Below are 20,004 nucleotides of genomic sequence, written 5' to 3'. Positions count from 1 at the left end.
GTGTATATAAGCAAACAGAATATATAACAAACAAGAGTTAAATAGGATGCCTTAAATAGCAATGAATGAATCCACCATAAGCCACTATGACTGCAAGGTAAACCTAACAGCAGTCAGGTTGAAAATCAAAATAGTTTTTAAAAAAATCCAAAAAAATTATTACAAAGTCTTTCTTTCCAGAAGAACATCAACATCCCCTATCCCATGTATTAAAAGCACACATACTTACACTGAGTTTTTAAAAGGAGTCCCAGTCTAATTTGATTAATATTTAAAACAATTTATTCACTGTTCCGAACAGTGACACAAGTTTCCAGTTTCCTGGAGGGTCAGGAACACTTGGAAACTAGATGATGAATTAACTGACATGTGTCTGCTCCAAGCCCTAGGAGTGCTAATAGAAGAATCCCTCTCTGGTCGGCTCTCCAACACCCATGACCAAGAATGTATGCCCTTGTGTCTGGAGGGCATTCATACTAGCCTATACAGTCGTGGCAGGGGTGCATTTGCTACCCCATGGTTATCATATGGGCTTAGAGAAATATAACTTATATAAATCATCAAATACAATCATCAAGTTGCTCACCCCCCTTGAGTTACCAGTGATTCTGTGAAGTGACTCTGTTAACCATCTACCCTGAATACCAAACTCCAATGAGGCATAACCATGCAATGGTATCCCAGTGGTAGAGACATTAAGTGTTTCCATTACCAGTGATAAGTTACACAGTTTTGTTACTAAAGAAAGGGCAGACAAGACCCACCCACTTTTACTTCTAATGTGACTTGTATGAGGAGGGAAGAAAGCCAATGCCAACAAGCCCCCAAATGTAACTTGGCCTGTGTGTAGTTAGGCAGGGGAGCAAGAGCTCTTTTCAAACACTGTGCCTCTCAGCAGCACACCTGATTGACAGCCACTGAAAATACTTAAGAGGCTCAGGGTAAGAAGAGATGGACAGTGATGGGGGATGGGAAACTAGAATCGCACTCTGTCTTCAGACCGCAGATAGCTCATTAAAGCTACCGGAAAAAAAACTCTTCGGGTGCAGTCTGTCCGGCTGCTTTTACAAAAAACGAGTACAGCCAAGACCTGGGAGTCCGACGCCCTTTGTGGAGGCATCAAATTCTCCTAATTAGATTTCATGACGTACCTCCTCCAAAATAGCTGAACACCTAGAAACACTGAACACACTCTTCAAAGAGTCAAAGTAAATTAACTTTTACCCTGAAAATGTCATAGGGAATAAAGAAAGTCTTCCAGAATCAAACTTGGACAATTCTGGTAGATGTGCAAGACGAATGTTCGTGTCCAACATCTGTATTTATAACTTCATTGTATTTTTTCTCCAAAATAAAAGAAATGGTAAAGGAGAGTCACCTTTACATTTTTATAAAATTCTCTTGATCCTTAAGTGATAAAAGAGGACACAAACACAAAGTAGACATTTCCAACATTCTGTCTGCTCCTTTGCGCTTTATAGATTCCAGGGGTCCGACAGCGGGAGAAGCTGCTCTCAGACTCATTTCCTTGCCGGGAAGATTGATTTCACCAGCGTTCTCCAGCTTCCCAGGACTGTGGCCACTGCGCGCTGAGCCCAGAGGCGTCCCAGAGCGGGACGTGGAGACAGACAGCTTTGTGAGCGCCAATCTCTGCAGCCTCTAGGCTGAAGCTGCGCCCGGCCTCTGGCCCCTGCCCGGCCTCCCTCACGCCTCCTCCTAGAGCACGTTTCCGCACGTGCTCAGGAGCCCTTCCAAGGCAAAAGCTCCTCCCCCTCCACTTTCTTAGTAGGTCTCCATCTCCAGCTCATTCATTGGCAGCCACTGCATTTAGACAGTCTCCTATCTATCCTTCCTTTTTAAAAACAAAAACAGCCGGGGGTGGGGGGAGCGGGGCGGGGAGAAAAGGCAGAAGATTTAACTCCAACTTCAGAGCAACCGTCCCCGGCTGCCCATCTGACACCAGTGGGTGGGGTGCAATCTGACACTTCCCTTCCTTTCCAGAAACGTGAGTGGAGCTGGCGCGACCCTTGATCTGGGGGTGGGGAGACGGGGGAGAAGGTCCGCACTTCCGTCCTCACGACTTTCTCTCCAAGAGACCCGGTATTAGTGGCGAGCTGCCTTCTCTCCTCGCCGCTTGCAGGTTTGGCTCCTGGCAAACTCTTTTCACGTTCCGCTTTCTCCTGCTCCTGGCTCCGCCTCAGCTTCAGCCCCGGCATTCCTCCAGGTCTACTCGTCCTGGCCGCCCCCTTCTCGCTGCCTCTAGAGCGAGCGTCGGGGACATCTCTGCGTCTGCCCTGGGCCCAAGGCTGGGCTGCGAATTTCGTGTTCCCCTGCGGCGGAACACGCACACCCGGCCTTGGGGCTCTCTCCTGAGCTCCCTCCTCCACGGAGAGCGCTGAGCGCAGCCGGGAATTATCTTCCACCGTGGGCACGAAGCCTTTGGAGGTCCCGGGCGCAGCACACTCGGTGTCCCCACACCGCAGCAAGACAGAGACCCCGCGAGAACCTTGAGCTTTGAAACCACCCTTGAGCCTCTCCAGTCGGAAGAGTGGGAGCTGCCCAGCTGAGGCCAGGCGCGCAACCTCGGGCGCCGGAGCAGGAGAGAGTGCAGGAGGCGCAGCTCAGGCGCCCGACTCAGGAGCAGGAGGAAGTTCTAGCGGCGCCGGGAGCGCGGTGGACGCGCCCTGGGCTCACGCCTAGGCGGCCTCCTCCCTGGCCCTCAGGACTGTCCTCGGGCCGCAAGGAGGAGCTTGCTGGAGTTTTAGAAGCCATCCAGAGCCAGCGAGCAGGAGCGCTGCGTCTCCTGCCTCAGCTGGGAAGGGGGAGTGGCGCTGGCAGGCTGGAACTGGGAACCCAGCGAGCGCCTGACCTTCCTCCTCTTCCTGACCCTCTTCGCGTCTTAGGCTCCGGAGGAAGGTTCTAGCGGCTGCAGGAGGTCCCCAGACCCATTTTCCTAGAAGGCTGGTGATGGATCTGCTGCTCCTGCCGCCGCCGGGGCACTTGGAGCGCACCGGCGGCGCGTGAGCTGGGCTTTGCTCTCCACCGTCCTGGGCAAACCCGGGCCAGCCCCGCCTGGCACTTTTGCCCGAGTCCCTTTCCGTTCCCGACCCAAAGCCACCAGCGTCCAGGGAGGGAAGAGGAGGTGGTCCTCAGGTGCAGCCCCGCCGAGATGTCCGCGCAGAGCCTGCTCCACAGCGTCTTCTCTTGTTCCTCGCCCGCTTCAAGTAGTGCGGCCTCGGCCAAGGGCTTCTCCAAGAGGAAACTGCGCCAGACCCGCAGCCTGGACCCGGCCCTGATCGGCGGCTGCGGGGGTGGCGAGGCGGGCGCGGAGGGCAGTGCGCGGGGAGCCACGGCGGGCCGCCTCTACACCCCATCACTCCCATCCGAGGGTCTCGGCCCTCGCTTGGCGTCCTCTCCCCGGGGTCCGCCCCCTAGGGCCACCCGGCTACCGCCTCCTGGACCGCTTTGCTCATCCTTCTCCACACCCAGCACCCCTCAGGAGAAGTCACCATCCGGCAGCTTTCACTTTGACTATGAGGTTCCCCTGGGTCGCGGCGGCCTCAAGAAGAGCATGGCCTGGGACCTGCCTTCTGTCCTGGTCGGGCCAACCAGTAGCCGAAGCGCTTCGAGTATCCTCTGTTCCTCCGGGGGAGGCCCCAATGGCATCTTCACTTCTCCTAGGAGGTGGCTCCAGCAGAGGAAGTTCCAGTCCCCACCCGACAGTCACGGGCACCCCTACGTCGTGTGGAAATCTGAGGTAGGGACCAGCGCTGCGTGTCCCACGGCCCAAGGCGGAGTCCCCCCCAGGCAGTTCCAGGGGACCGCCTTTAATTCCATTACATTTACAGAGCGAGGCACTCACTAAAGGGTTTCCGTGGTGTGGGTTTTCCTCTTCTGTTTGCTAAATGGTGCCTGGAAATGGGACGTCCATAGTGGCCATCCGCGTGTGTGTCTTGCAGGACTTGTTGGCTCTACTTTGGAGCAGTCGTGGGAGCTGGAGAAAGAGATGGTGTTTTGGTTTTCTGTTTGTGCTGCAGGCAATTTCAAAGGGTCACCTTATCCCTTCACCCAATGTTAATATTTTTCCCAACTCAAATGATCTGTTGCTAAGCTGTTTGTAACGATTGGATGAAATATATTTTGAAATATGTCTGCCATCTTGTTCTATAGATAATTCAGAAACATTATTTTGGAAGGCGTCATTGACTGTATGAGTGTGTGTGTGTTTAGGTGGCAAGGGGGAAAAGCATTATCTAGCTTTCACCTTTTCTTTCCCTAAAGGGGCAATTTCAGAAATCTATGGTACTGAGTATTAGTTTAACCTAGGAGAAGAAGAAAATCTCTGTGTAGGGGTGTGAGAGATCATGGAAATATACTGATGCCTAAATTCCATTTAGAACAATTAGTAGTTTAGTGAAGAATCAATAATACATAGGGGACTCAGAGGGAGCTATCTGATACCCTTAAAATGTTTGCTGTCCAGTTAAGAAGAATAGTGAATTGACCTATTGGGAAACTGTCACTGATGGGCACTTGGAAAATAACACACTTTCAGAGAATACATAGTAATTGTTTTAAAAATGAACAGCCCCTATCCCCTTCAGTCCACAAACTATAGGATTGCCTTGGATCTATTTCCATAAGGGAAGGGAGATTCCATCAGTTATAATTTAATATTTTAAAGTACAGTTAGCATTACAGAAATGAAATGAAATACCATGTAATTGCTGGAGATGTAGGCTAAATACACAACCAAGAAAAACTGTTTGAAAATAGCATCTGAGATCATACTCAGCTGTGTTAATGTGAGATAAGTGTTAGACTTTGGCTTTAATAGACTGCCTTAGAAAAATAAGCATCATTTATCAGAATTATTAGCATCACGTATTATTAATGTTATTGTGTCAAAGTAACTGAGGCTGTTAGGTGTTGGGGGTATAAATTTCAAAAAACAAATATTGCTAAATCTTCTGCCCATTTTCTTGAGAAAGATAGGCAGTAGAAAGGAAAGTCGAGGCAGAGGGCAAGATGTTACCTCCAAACTAGGGAACTCAAGATTAGAAAGCATCAAAATTTGAAACGTTGAATTTCTCTTGGTCTTTAGGAGGGGCTGGATTCTCATTGTATTTCAGGAGCACACATTATCAGATTAATCTGTACGAGTTGAGAGAAAGAGAAAAACAAAAGCAAGCCAGCATTTTTGGATTAGCTAGCCACTAACATTCGTGCTTAAAACTAATTGCATCATTAAGAACATTTCTGCTTTTCTTAGCAACCATATACATACTTGGAATATAGTATACAGATGCTGCTCATTACTGTTATAACCAAAAGGCATTTGGCTGTAGATGATTTCACTTGTTGCAAATTATCTTCTTATGTATTAGCATCTCATAATCAATGGACAAGGATCTGAACTGCAGCGATACTGGGTGGCTTCTATTCCACACAGCGGGCAGTCTGCACAAAACTCATCTACCATGATTTTCACCTTTTCGTGGTGATTAAAACTAAGGATGTAGCCATGTAGCAAGAGGCCAACATTTTCTCATAGAATATATATGTGTGTGTGTGTGTGTGTGTGTTTCGGAAATTCCTTTATGCTTGAGGCGGACATGGAGTGATTAGATAGAACTCTAGCATGTAGATCCAACCCTGGTTTTGTTTAATAAAGGCCAAGATATCCTAACATAACCCCTGGATCTCTAATTTAATGGATTACCTTTCAAAGGTTTAACGCCCTGGAACCCTCTCAAAAAACAAGAAAATGCATCCTATTGGGCACTGCCTGTCCTTTTCACTTGCAGGCAGGCTGGGTCTTTGGTTCTTAAAGGAGAATCTTTACTAATGACATCAAAACGTCAGCCAATGAGCATCTTGCAAGGCTGCTTAGAGGCCCTGGAATAACTGGTTCATATAGATTTGGTTCTTGAATTTTTCTGGTTGCTCTGGCTCAGGGTTTCTCAGCCTTGGCACTATTGACATTTGAAGCTGAATGATTCTTTGCTACAGAGCTGTCCTGGGTATTGCAGGGTATTTAGCAGCATCCCTGTCCTCTTCCCACTAGATATGAGTAGCGTTCCTCCAGACCAGTGTGACAACAATGTTTCTAGACACTGCTGAATATCCTCTAGGGATCAAAATCACCCTAGTTGAGAACTGCTGCATTAGTGAGGTTGAACATAGTACCCCATGCTGGCCATCAAGAGCGTGCCCACAGAAGTGTTTACAGCTGGCCTAAAGTTTGCTTGGGGCCTTTGTTTGATTCCAAAACCGCGAGGATCCCTCTGGAGTCATGTACCCCTTACAGTTTGTTCAAATTTTCTATTTCTCTTCCATTGAATCCATATGAAATCCTAAGAATTCACCTTCAGGTTTAGCCATTGATGGATCTCATCCATTTCCACTTTGTTCTTTCAAGATATTGTCTGTTTTTAACCTAAATTGTCCATACAACAGCCCCTGCTCCCAAGACTCTCACAAATGCCTGCAGCTTTGTTACTTGTGCTCATTCAAAGCTTACAAATGACCATTTTATGGCCTAAACCTGGGAAGTGTTAGGCAAAGTCAGCTACGATCTCGTTAGTATTTCCTCACTACGTGTTTCAGGATTGCTTTAACAAAATCCGATTCCTGGACATGCTGGGTAGATCATCTATTGAATAGAAACATGGAAGAGACAAAGGGTAAATGGTACGTGGTAACACAGTTGGAACATGTTTCTCAACTTGTGTTTTTAGCAGCCAAGCTCTGCCCCGACTCTGATCACAGGAAAAGCAATAAAGTCTCATTTCAATCCTGAGCTTCTCCTAATTCTTGCAGATCAGAGCTGGGATTATGTCCATAGTTCGCCAACTTTTGCCAACTTTTGCAACCCATAATTAAAATGATTTCTATATGTCACTGGCATCCATACTTTTCCTCACTCATTGCACAAGCATTTCTTGAGCATAAGCATTTCTGTAGGTACTAGGAATGCAGAGAGGCTAAAGAGCTCACAGTCTAATGAGGGGACAGGTGAGTTAACTGATAGGTACAGTACAAGAGATCAGTACAATGAGGGAACAGAGAGGGGAGGATGTGCTTTGGGGGGCCGTGGAAGACTTCACTCTGCAGAGAACATTTAAACTTGATCTTCAAAGATGACTGCCATTTCTAAGGAGAAGAAGGAAAGTGATGCCTTGATGAGGCAGAAAAGAGTGGACAGGCAAAGGCACAGAGGTGTTGGTGATGCTACAGCTCCCAACAAAGAAGACTTAGAGGGCCCTAAGCGCAATAATTTGTTTGGAGGAGCAGGTTAGGGCACCTGCAGTTTGATATATGTAGCAACCACATGGCTTTTCATGTAATAAAAGCCTGACCTAACAAAGTCAGAAATCAGTCCTGTTGAAATACTTTTCTGAGATAGTCTTGACCTGTCGCCCAGGCTAGAGTGCAGTGGCATAATCTCGGCTCAATGCAACCTCCCATGTTCAAGCGATTCTCCTGCCTCAGCCTCCCCAGGAGCTGGGACTACAGGCATGTACCAGTAGAGAACTGGTTTCACCATGTTGGCCAGGCTGGTCTTGAACTCCTGGCCTCAATCCATCTCAATCCAAAGTGCTAGGATTATAGGCATGAGCCACCATACCCAGCCTCTATTGGGAGGATAATTATGGGTATGGATAAAAATGAGAGACTGGTCAAAGCATATTACTCTCCAAGGAGCCCCTGGGCATCACAACTGCAGAGAGTGAAGGCATATCGAGTGTTGCCCAAGTGAAGTTTGGTGTGCCTGGAGCAGAGGATGTATCTTGCTGTGTGCAGGATAATAGTGTTCAACAGGTAGGATAGTGGTAATTACGAAGCGTCTCACTGTGCTCATCTCAGGAGTTTGGACTCTATATTGTGTAGAGCAGTGATTCTTAACCTGGAGGTGACTTTGTTCCCAGGGGACATTTGGCAATGTCTGAAGACATTTTAGGATGTCACAGCTGGAAGTGGTGGTGTATTAATTGCCTATCACTGCTGTGATGACCACAAACTTAGTGGCTTAAAGCAACACAGGTTTGTTGTCTTACAGTTCTGGACCTCAGAAATCCCAACAGGTTTCACTCGGCTAACTTCAAGGTGTTGGCCTGACTGTATTCCTTCTGAAGGCTCTAGGATCTGTTGTGGTTTCTTTTCCAGTGGCCCCCTTCCTTCATTTTCAAAGCTAGCCAAGTCACATCTCATCGACTCTTGTGTGGTCATTTCTCGCTCACTGTTTTCAGGACTCTTGTGATTACATTGGGCTCACCTGGATAATCCAGGCTACTCTCATTATTTTAAGGTCAGCTGATTAGCGACCTTTATTCCACCTGAAACCTTAATTCCCCTTTGCTATGATGTATTCACATGTTTTGGGGATTGGGGCGTGGGCATTTTGGTGGTATATTATTCTGCCTTGCACAGGGGAGTTCCTACTGGCATCTAGTAGGAGGCCAGGGGTGCTTTTAAATACCCTACAGTGCACAGCCCCACAAGGAATAATCATCTGGTAGTCAATGTTAGGAGTGTCTAGACTGAGAAACCCTGCTGTAGAGAGTGGGAGAAATTGGTGATTTTTAAGCATGAGGGCGTAACATGATCAGATGTGTTTTAGAGGTAAACTGGTGTCTGGGGGAGCATGGGTTAGAAGCATGAAACAAGTGGAGGACAGATCCTCAGAGGAGGTGGGCATGGGGAAATCATGCCAAGCATCCTATAAACAATTGGGAGCTGGCATATAAACGTAATACTTTTATATTTCTCACTTCTCCATTTTAGCAAATTTTTTCTTGCACTGTTGAACTCCTTGAAAGCAGAACTCTTACTTACCTTTGAATTCTTAAAATCTGGCCCCTGTACTCTGGGGGTTTTAGAGCGATCATCATAAAGACCAGTGGTTCTCAACCAGGAGAAAGTTTGCACCACAGTGTAAATTTGGCAATGCCTGGCAGCATTTTTTATTGCCAGAACTGGGGCAGCAGTGTGCTCCTGGCATCTAGTGGGTATAGGCCAAGGGTACTGGTAAACATCCCACAACACACACAACAGCCCCCACAAACAAATACTTATCATGCATAAAATGTCAATAGTGCTGAGGTTGAGACGCTTTGTATACAAGAAACTGAATTCTAGGTTTTGCTTTTCAGTACCATTTTCTCTCATGCTTGTGGCTTTACTCTTTGTCATTTTCTTCTTCTTACCTAGTATATGTCAACCAAGGCTTTGAAATTCAAGAAAAATGACTTTCAATAGGTATTGAGCATATGAAAAAAATATGGGATGTCTAAATATATCTACAGGGAAGAAGTGAATGGTAAATATGTAATGATGGAAACTGGAATTAAATTTTAAAATGCAGCAGAAATATTGTATTTAAAAGTAGAGGCTCACTCATGTCACCAAAGAGAAAGTAATTAGAATAAGACAGCTTCAAAAAGAAATTGACAAAAAGTGTTTTACAAGGATTTGTGTCTGAAATCAGTATAATACCTTAAGGTTTTTTAAGTTAGGAAAAAGAGTTATTCAACTTTTATACATACACACTCTCAGGCTATCTCTCTGCTAGAATTCCTTCTGAAGGCAATTTTTAATTTTAATGGAGAATACTGTGAAGATAGCTTCTCAGATGACTTAGAATTGAGTTTTCACCAACATTTTGAGATTTGAGGGTTGGAAAGAGCAAAGTTTAGACTCAAAGAACCTTGGGTAGCATCTAGCTCCAAACTGCTTACTTTACAGTTGAAGAGAGGGACTGTAAAGCTTAAGCCACTCAAACTCAGGCAAAGAGCCAAGGGTAGAACCACCCTGAAATCCTTCTTGACTCTCTATATAAACTGCCAAGCTTCTGGAAAAAGTAAGCGACCCCGACTACTTTTATTCTCTGAGCACCTTAAACCTTGGCAATCACTTTTTATCCAGATTACTTACTGAAACCATTATCTCAAAGTTTCCTAAGTTCCAAGAATCTTCTTAGACCCCTTTGGCTAGACTTCTGGGCAAAACTGAGAGCACCATCTCCTCTCCCTGCTCCTCCTATCCCCATCACACACAGAGAATCTTAGTTTCCTCTTTACCTTTCTTCCTACTCCTCTGTCTCTGGGATTGTCTTTGATCACCCCTACAGTTCTGTGTTTTTCCTTCAGGTCATTGTCCCTTGATTGTCTCATTCACTTTTGTGACCTCAACCATCATCCCTCTAGGGGAGACTCCTCACTCGGTGCCTAGCTGGAATCTTGTAGTTGAGCTCCCAATATATATTTTCTGATTTCTTCCTAGATATCTGCTCATGGATTTCCAATGGACTCAAATTCTACATGTCTGAAACAGAACAAGTCAGCTCCCATTTCCTCTGAACATGTTTCATTTTATGTATTCCTTATTTTGGTTGGTATCGCTGTTCTTCCGCTTGCCTAGGTTTACCAGGTCAGAATGCCTTTACTCCTCTCCCTTTTTTTGTTTCCTCCTTTACTTCCATAAGTTTTCAAATCCTGTAGTGTGTGCTTCCCATTTGCTCCATTCTAGAAGGAATTTGAAGTGGAATGTGTCTGAGTTCTTACATCCCTCTCCAGCTGTTCATTCACAATGTCACTGCCTAGCTTGGGTCCTCATTTGCTGTGACCCTCTTCTTGGTCACCCTGCCTTCAGTTTCTCCCTGTTGGCATATTGGCCTTATCCTCAAACGACACAATTGTAATCATGTCAACCCCTGATTGAAAACCTTTGATGGGTCTCAGAGTGTACAGAATAAAATCCAAACTACTTAGCTAGTCATTTCAACGCCTTTTACAACATCATCTCAGCCTGCCTTCTCCCAGGAACTCTAGTCCAGCAAAGCCAAGCTGGCCACTCACACAGATAGTCATCAAATATTTATCGCATGCCAGCTATGCAATGGACAGTAGGAATGTATGTGGAGCAAATAGGTATGACTCTGCAAGGTGCTCCCAGTTTATGAAAGCAATAACTTCAAATCAATCTCTACAGTTTTTCAGAGTGTTACGGCATTTTGATGAGAGGACTGTGGTAGACAGAACAATGTCCCCCAAAGATGTTCATGTCCTAATCTCTAGAACCTGTGAATATGCCACTTTACATGGCAAAAGAGGATTTTGCAGATTCGAGATTATCATGGATTGTCTGGGTGGGGCCAGTGTAATCACAAGGATCCTTATAAGAGGGAGGAAGGTCAGAGTCAGATAAGGAGATGTGAGGATGAAAGTAAGCAGAGAGAGAGAAAGAGGGAGAGAGGAAGAGAGGGAGGGGTAGGGTGATGAGAGAGATTTTGAAGATGCTACACTTCTGGCTTTGAAGATGGAGGAAGCAGCCACAGCCCTTGGCTGTAGCAGCCCTTAGAAGCTGGAAAAGGCAAAGAAATGCATTCTTAGAACCTTCAGGAAGAAAATAGCTCTACTGACATCTGGATCCTAGCTCAGTGAGACTTCTGACCTTGAGGACTGTAAGAGAATATGTCTGTTGTTTTATGCTACAAAATTTGTGGTAATTTCGAGCAGTGATAGGAAACTGATACAAGGACTAAACAGGTCTGGGATGTCTCAACTGAAATCACTGGATGAGGAGGCATTTGCCAAACGAAAAGAAAGGGCACAGTGCTCCTGCGAGAAGGAATGGCCTGTACTGAAAAGGGAATGTAGCATGCTTCAAGAATTTAGAGAAATCCAACTAGAATGGATTATGGGAGGGGGAAGATGGTGAAGAATAAGTCTCGCTGGACTTTGGCCTTAATGATATAGATTTTACCATTTAATGTAAAGATTCCCCACATAGATTTTGTTTCCTTCCTTCTCACTTTACTTTTGATAACTTGGTCCCATATCTACCTGAGGAGGCTCCATTTGTACTTTATGGCTCAGTCAGGTGCCTCCAAATAAATGAGCTTGACTCTAGTACATGTCATGACGTTCCAGATTTGCAGAAACGGAAGCTCATGTTTTCATAGTGAGATTCACATTCTTCCAATATGGTGCTTGAATAAGAGAAAGTGTGTTTCATATCAAAATCTAGTCAACGACTGAGGGAGTCTGCATGCAGATAGCAGTTCTCCCAGATTCCCAGAGGTATGCCTTTGGGGCGTGACATCTTGTTCTAAAATTTACTGCATCCTCTCTGAGCTATTACTTAGATAAAGAGAGTGAGACTGTGATTGCAACTATGTTATGACATGGCAGAAAAACCCTTGGAATGTAATGTGAAAAAATGAAATTAGTTGTGTTATCTGGTAAAGAACGATATTTTCATTAGCTATTAGGGAAACGTGAATCAAAACCACAATGAGATATCATTTATACCCTCTAAGATGACCATAATAAAAGATAGATAATAACAAGTGTTGACAAGATGTGGAAAAATCGGAACTCTCATACACTACTGGTGAGAATGTAACATGACGCAGCAGCTTTGGAAAACAGTTGGGCAATTCCTCAAAAAGTAAAACAGTTACTCCAGAGCTCAGCAGTTCTACTTCTGGGTATATACCTAAGAGAAATGAAGATGTATGTCCACATCAAAACATGTATATGAATGTTATAGCAGCATTATTCATAATAGCCAAATGGTAGAAACAATTAAATATTCATCAATGGATAGATAAATGGTTAAACAAAATGTGATTAATGAAAAATTACTCAACAATAAAAAGGAATGAAGTACTGATGAATGCTATGCCTTGGATGAATTTTGAAAACATTATGCTAAATGAAAGAAGCTAGTCACAAAGGTCCACATATTGTATAATTCTATTTATATGAAATGTCTAGAGTAGGCAAATCCATAGAGAAAAAGATTACTCATTGTCAGAGGCTGGTAGGGAGGGATGTGGAGTGACACCTAATGGGTAAAGGCTTCTTAGGGTAATGAAAATGTTCTGGAATTAGATACAGGTGATGGTTGCACAATCTTGTGAATATACTAAAAAATCACCGAATTGTATATTTTAAAAGGGTGAATTATATGGTCTGTGAATTTTACCTAAAAAATGATATTTATAACTTTCAGAAAATATATTGTTGCCACATCTTTTTTCAATAAAACATAAATATAAATGTAGAAGAGCAGTTATATAGTCAGTGGAAGCTTCATGTATTCAACATGAAACGAGGGAGGTAGTAACGACTTTGGGAGATTCAACGGAGGAGTCAGCAGCCAGCCGTGGGATTTTCTGAGATTGGTTACTGTGGAAATTCTATGTCCTGATTATTACACTTTGAAAGCAAGCACAGAGAAGCTATTAAAAGATTGCTTTTTCATAAAAGGCAGAGATTTTAAAAACTACTTACAATCTTGAAAAATTGCCTGACCTTATCTCACCTGAATTATTAAAAAGCCAAAGATTTTCAGGAGCCATTAGAAGTAACAGCAATTCTAGAAACCACCTGTTGAATGATATGCTGATGGATCCAAGAGGAGAATGCTGAGCCTAAGATGCTGTCCACATCTTTGGAGAAATCGGAAGTGAATTGAATTATGTGGCTTGATGGACCAAGAAAATAACATGTTTTCATTTCTGTAGAAGTGGACAGCTCATGGAAACAGGTGAATTAATACCACCTATAGGAGCTGAGGTGTCAATAAGCATTGGATCAATTCTCAGCTTGTATTACTGATAACTTCATCTCTCAGGGGTTTGAGAAACAATTGGGCAAGCTGGTACTTTGAGGCCCAGATGTAGATGGAGTAGGGGAAAGAGAAGCCTTTGGCAACAATAGCCATGCTGCCTCAGCATTTAATATAACAAGGGCTTTGCTATAGCTAGTAATTTTGTCCAGGGAAATCCTTGACTGGGCCACCAGACTTTCTGAGCAAAGTATAATTCTGATCAAATTGGAACCTCCAGGTGATTTCTTGCTCACTTATTTCAGTCAAATAATTATTGATGGGTGATGATGATATGATGATGATAAACAAAATAATTTTGTATTTGTAGAATGCACACCAGTTTAGTGTTCTTAGAACAACTCTGTGGGGTGATAGTATCAACCTTCATTTTATGGATGAGGACACTGAGACTCAGATTCAGAGGTAGGCAGATTTAGCTGCAGAGAAAATGAAGTGAATCGGTTCAGCTAGACTCTGAACCACACTGCCTAAGTTTAAATCCCAGCTCTGTTCTGTGACATTAAACAAATTATTAAGCCGCTTTTGTGCCTCGGTTTCTTCATCTATTAAATGGGGATGATGAAAGTGCCTACCTCAAAGAGTTTTTGTGAGGATTTCATGTCATAATTACCTGGAAAGTGCCCAGCACATAGGAAGTACTAAAAGATGCATAGGAGTGCAAGGCTAAATAACATTAGAGATGTGGTCACACAACTAGGAAGCAACAGAGGTAGGACTTAAGCTAAAGAATTAATTTAGTCGAAAATACTTATCGTGCACCTACTATGTGCCAGAAACTTTGGTCTTTCCACCATGGCAGCCAAAGAGGGCGTAAGTGATCAACAACTCAGTGAGTAAGCCCAGCTGCATCAGACAACAGCAGAAGGCAAGTGGAACTTTATTTTGCAAGCTGTTAAATAAGGTATAGTTTTCATGGTAGGCATTGGAGTGACAGCCCAGGCGTTTTGGCCTAGTGACTTGGAACACAGGAATGTGTCAGACTTGTATTGTGGATTTGGCGTAACCCAAGACATGCCAACAGGCCAAGGGGCTGCCTTCATTCAAGTACATGGTAACTTCATTGCATGTAGACACTTTTTTAGTAGAATATTTAGAATGTTAGAAACGGTAAAGTTCCCAGTCGAGTCCTGTTCTTTAACTGCCAAATGGCAGTGTGCTTCTCATTTCAAGCCAGGTGTGTTTTTATTTCCACGTACTATGGTAATTACCTGAGACCAAGTTGACTGCTTTTCAAGGCCCATCTCATCAACATATTTCCAGGGTAAAAAGGCAGCAGCACTAAGTTAAGACAATCCTATCTACAATCAGATTCTCTTTTTGCTCAAAATCTAAACGTAACCTCTATTAGCATTTCTAGACTGATTTTAGCATTCTATGAGCAAACAGAATATTAGGAAGAAAAAATCCTTGAAGGTCTTCTATTCCAAACATCCATGTCATGCTTAAATCCCATCCACGACACCCCTAGTCTATGCCTAGCTATCACCCACAAACAGAGACCTTCATGGTTCTGCTTTTAGATTATAATGGACATAGAAATTCTCCATGGAACTGTGTTCACAACCAGTCTCCCTGAAACTTTCATCATGTTACGGACAAATTCTGCCTCTCTGGTTTTACAGAAAATCACCGATACTGCATTATTATTGTTGCAAGGGAGGAAGGGTTGACCTAACTTTCTTTCTGAGAATCAACACAAAAGTTTGGGTCATATTTTCTTTCTGGCAGATAAGAATTGTGAATATATCCAACTACAACTGGAAAATATTTTAAACTAAAGTTAAACTATTGCCCCCAAAGACATTTTGCAAACCACTTATAGAAACTAGGTTTAGGCAGGGAATCCTTTCCCCATTGCTTGTTTTTGTTGGGTTGGTTGAAGGATTCCCTATTCAGTAAATAGTGTGGGATAACTGGCTAGCCATATGCAGAAGATTGCAACTGGACCCTTTCCTTTCACCATATACAAAAATTAACTCAAGATGGATTAAAGACTTAAATGTAAAACCAAAAACTATAAAAACTTTGGAGGACAACTGAGGCAATACCATTCAGGACATAGGCATGGGCAAATATTTCATGACAAATACAAAACCAATGGCAACAAAAGCAAAAATTGACAAATAGGATCTAATTAAGCTAATGAGCTTCTGTACAGCAAAAGAAACTATCAACAGAGTAAACAGCCTATAGAATAGGAGAAAATTTTTGCTTTCTATGCATCTGACAAAGGTCTAATATCCAGCATCTATAAGGAACTTAAACACATTTACAAGATAAAAAACCAATGCTGTTAAAAAGTGGGCAAAGGATATGAACAGACACTTTTCAAAAGAAGGCATAAATGCGGCCAACAATCCTATGAAACAAAGCTCAACATCACTGATGATTAGAGAAATGCAAATCAAAACCACAATGAGATACCATCTCATACTAGTCAGAATGGCTACTATTAAAAAATAAAAAAAAAAAACCAGATGCTGGCGAGGTTGTGGAGAAAAAGGAATGCTTATACACTGCTGGTGGGAGTGAAAATTAGTTTAACCACTGTGGAAGACAGTGGGGTGATTCAAAAACCTAAAGACAGAACTACCACTCAACCCCAGCAATCCCATTACTGGGTATATACCCAAATGAATATGTCTTTCTATTATAAAGATACATGCACATGCCTGTTCATTGCAGCACCATTCACAATAGCAAAGACATGCAATCAACCTAAACGACTGTCAATGATAGACTGGATTAAGAAAATCTGGTACATATACACCATGGAATACTATGCAGCCGTAAAAGAGAATGAGATAATGTCCTTTGCAGGAACATGGATAGAGCTGGAGACCATTATCTAACTGGAGACCATCTATCTAAACTAACGCAGGAACAGAAAACCAAATACCACCATGTTCTCATAAGTGGGAGCTAAATGATGGGAACTCATGGACACAAAGAAGGGAACAACAAACACTGGGGCCTACCAGAGGTCAGTGGATGGGAGGTGGGAGGGGATCGGGAAAAATAACTAGTAATGAGTACTAGGCTTAATACCTGGGTGATTAAATAATCTGTATAGCTAAACCCCCATGACACAAGTTTACCTATGTAACAAACTTGTACATGTACCCCTAAACCTAAAATAAAAGTTAAGAAACCTAGCATTAGTACTCACGGTCTCTAGATTCCTGCTGCTGATGCAAAGAGTCAGGTTTCTTCATTTCATGATTTATAAGAGAGCTCAAAGACAAGTACAGCTTTTATATCATATCAGAGTGTTACTCTAGGTATTTCAGCAAGTCCTCAAGGAGGGGTGTTGAATCTGGCTTCTAATATTTTAATATATTGTCAATAAATTATATTGTCAATGCATCAAAATACTGAGAAAGTAAACATGAAAAGTGATATGAAGATTATCCACAGGCTTGAAGGTCACAAAGTGTGATATGAATCCCACACCAGCTCCAGACACTCCAAGGCATGAGCTCAGCAAATATATTGTTGTTCTGCTGCAATGGCAATATTTTAATCTTCTAATTTATGATTGAATTGTAAATATATTACTTTTTCTCATGTAGCTGAAAGTGTATGGTGAAAGATAGGTATAGTGTTATGGAAGTGATCAAATATTTAGGTTTTTGTTCAGGGTTCTTTGGCTGAAATTAGTTTTTCAGAGTTACAAGTTTAAAAAATGTGAAATAGTTCATTTTCTTTGAGATATTCTGTTTTGGTACTCCCTGGGGAGAGCCAGATGCAGGAGAGTCAGTGGATCTTGATTGTCTAGTTTGCCTTTCCTCATCAAGAAATAGCCTTTTTTACAGAAAATGTTTAAAATCCTGCTGTGTGTTTTACTCTCCTTATGAGGTTATCATTTCTAATTTATATAAAGATATGGTAGATGTTGCTTATATAAACGTTCATTGACTGAATCTACCCAATCTAAAAGTAATTTTTAAAAAAAGTTCATTGAATAAGAAAGTTGAATGGTTGGGCCAGGTGCAGCGACTCACACCTATAATCCCCTCGAAAGCAGGCTGAGGCAGGAAGATCACTTGAGGCTAGAAGTTTGAGACCAGCCTGGGCAACATAGATAGACCCCATATCTATGAAGGAATTTAAAAAATTAACCAGGTTTGGTGATAGGTGCTTATAGTCCCAGCTACTTGGGAGGCTGAGGCAAGAGGATTGCTTAGGCCCCGGAGTTCAAGGTTGCAGTGAACCATGTCGTGCCATTGCACTCCAGCCTGGGCAACAGAGTGAGACTCTGTCTTAGAAAAAAAAAAAAAGTTGAATGGTCAAGAAGAAAATTAACAATATATTTGCAAAGATTCCTTCCAATTAATTAATTAAATGTTTCTATGCACTATTTTTACAATGCAGAAAGTTGATTTTTTCTTTTTAAAACTTCTTACAGAGTTTTAGATCACAATCTATTGGTATAATTTCTCTCTCTGTCTATATGTACATACATATAACTTTTAACTGCTTTATAATAAAAAATGAAAGGTTGGTTATTACCATATATAATTGGAGCAATGTGGATACATTATTTTTATGAAAATACAAGTTTTAAAAACTTTGTGAAGAAAAGATAAGAGTGGCAAAAGCTCTTAGTCTGAGTTTTCCCAAAGGCAGGACGGGGGTGAAAGCAGTTTATTTGGGAGGTAATCTCAGGAAGGAGCAGTGAAGAAAAGGGAATAATGAAATGGGGAAGGAGGGAAAGTAAAGTTGTATCATGGAAGTTTTAACTGGAAAAAGGGATGATTCAAGTTCCACCAGAACTGCTGGAAAGTGTGTAGACTGTCTCTCGAGATGATCTACCCATGTTTTAGTTCTCTATTGCTGCATAACAAACCACCCAAACTTAGTGGCATGATTCTGTGGATCAGAAATTAGATCACAGCTCAGCTGGGTAGTTCTTTGGCTCTGCATGGCATTGGCTGGGCTTGCTCACTTGGCTGCTTCCAGCTGGTGTCTGGGATGCCTGGAAAGTTCAAGGTATCTTCATTTACAAGTGTGGTGCCTCAGTGATCCTCCCTGTGGTCCTTGTCTCTCCAACTGACTAGTTTGGGCTTCTTCACTGCATGTTGGTCTCATGGTATTTGATCAGAGTGAGTCACAGGGCCAGCCCAGATTCTAGGGCAAGGGAAAAAGAGTCTACCCCTTGATGGAAGAAGTGACAAAGAATTTGTTGTCTTCTTTAATCTGCCACGAGCTAAAGGATGGGAAGCTGGAGAATGTCTCTGTTGGTTTCCGTCTTCTATTTTTTAAGATTGTTTCTGGGGTTTTAACTACCTCGTGCTTCTTACATATGATGAGGTGTGCACTAGAGATGAATCACTAGCAGCACACAACGTCAGTCCAAGCTTGCACAGAACTGCCCAGCACAGTTGTAGCAGAACTCAAAAACTTTAGCACAGGCTCCTGGGAAGTAGCATTTAGAATCAGTCACCCACAATCTTAGCTACTCAAAAACATAACTGAAGGACAATATGATCTTAAGCCTAGGATCAAATCTCAGTACCTCTATTTATTAGGTGTGAATTTCAGTTTTCTCAATTGTTTCATTTAAGCGGAATATAACAGTATGTACTTTGTAGGAGATTGTGAAATGAATTGGATGAGGGTACACATGCTATAAGAGGTCATGTAGAAGTGTTTATTGTTTATTACTTTAATTCGTTCTCAAATGTTGTCATAGGAAGGTGTACATCAATTTTACAGTCCTTTGGAGGGGAAGAGGAAAGGCAACAATACTACGGTAAATGTAAGCAGCAATTGTAAGATGCAATTTTAGGTTTTTTAAACTGTAGGGAAAATATGTAGTAGTTGAAGAATTATGATACAGTGTAGTTTATCCTCTACATTCATGGAAACTAAGAAACAAACTTTGGCAACAGGTTTATTACTGGGGTAATCTTGGTAATATTTTTAACTAATACTTTAAAAAAACTTATAATTGATACATAACAGTTGTACATATTTATGGGGTACGGTGTGATATTTCAATGCATGTATACATTGTAGAATGATCAAATCAGGGTAATTACTGTGTCTACCACTGTAGACATTTATTATTTGTGGAGATAACGTTCTATACCTTCTAGCTATCTTGAAGTGTACACTTTATTGTTATTAGCTATAGTTACCCTACTGTACAATAGAACATCGGAACTTATTTTTCCTAACTGTAACTTTTGAAATACTTTTAACTGAAATATAGAACTTACTTGGATTTTTATCAGTTTTTCCACTAATGTCCTTTTCCTGCTCCAGGACCTGATTGATGCAGAATCTCACATTACATCAGGCTGGCAAGGGTTCTTATTCTCCTTTATTTATTTATTTTTTAAATCTGTCTTTATTTAT

The 20,004-nt window shown here is 42.4% G+C and overlaps 1 protein-coding gene across 1 annotated transcript in view; it reads left to right on the top strand.

Annotated features, from left to right (window-relative positions):
- Positions 1 to 2,304: 2,304 nt before the first annotated feature.
- ARHGAP6 (Rho GTPase activating protein 6) overlaps positions 2,305 to 20,004 on the top strand; it is a 532,527-nt gene continuing 514,827 nt past the window's right edge. The window contains exon 1 of the mRNA XM_025372327.1: positions 2,305 to 3,757. Within this exon, the coding sequence (XP_025228112.1) occupies positions 3,170 to 3,757 (588 nt within the window). The 5' untranslated portion in view covers positions 2,305 to 3,169. The remainder of the gene's footprint in view (positions 3,758 to 20,004) is intronic.

The sequence above is a fragment of the Theropithecus gelada genome, chromosome X (assembly GCF_003255815.1).
Source record: "Theropithecus gelada isolate Dixy chromosome X, Tgel_1.0, whole genome shotgun sequence".
NCBI lineage: Eukaryota > Metazoa > Chordata > Mammalia > Primates > Cercopithecidae > Theropithecus > Theropithecus gelada.
The sequence above is the reverse complement of the archived record's forward strand: the minus strand, read 5'-3'. Positions and strand labels throughout refer to the sequence as shown.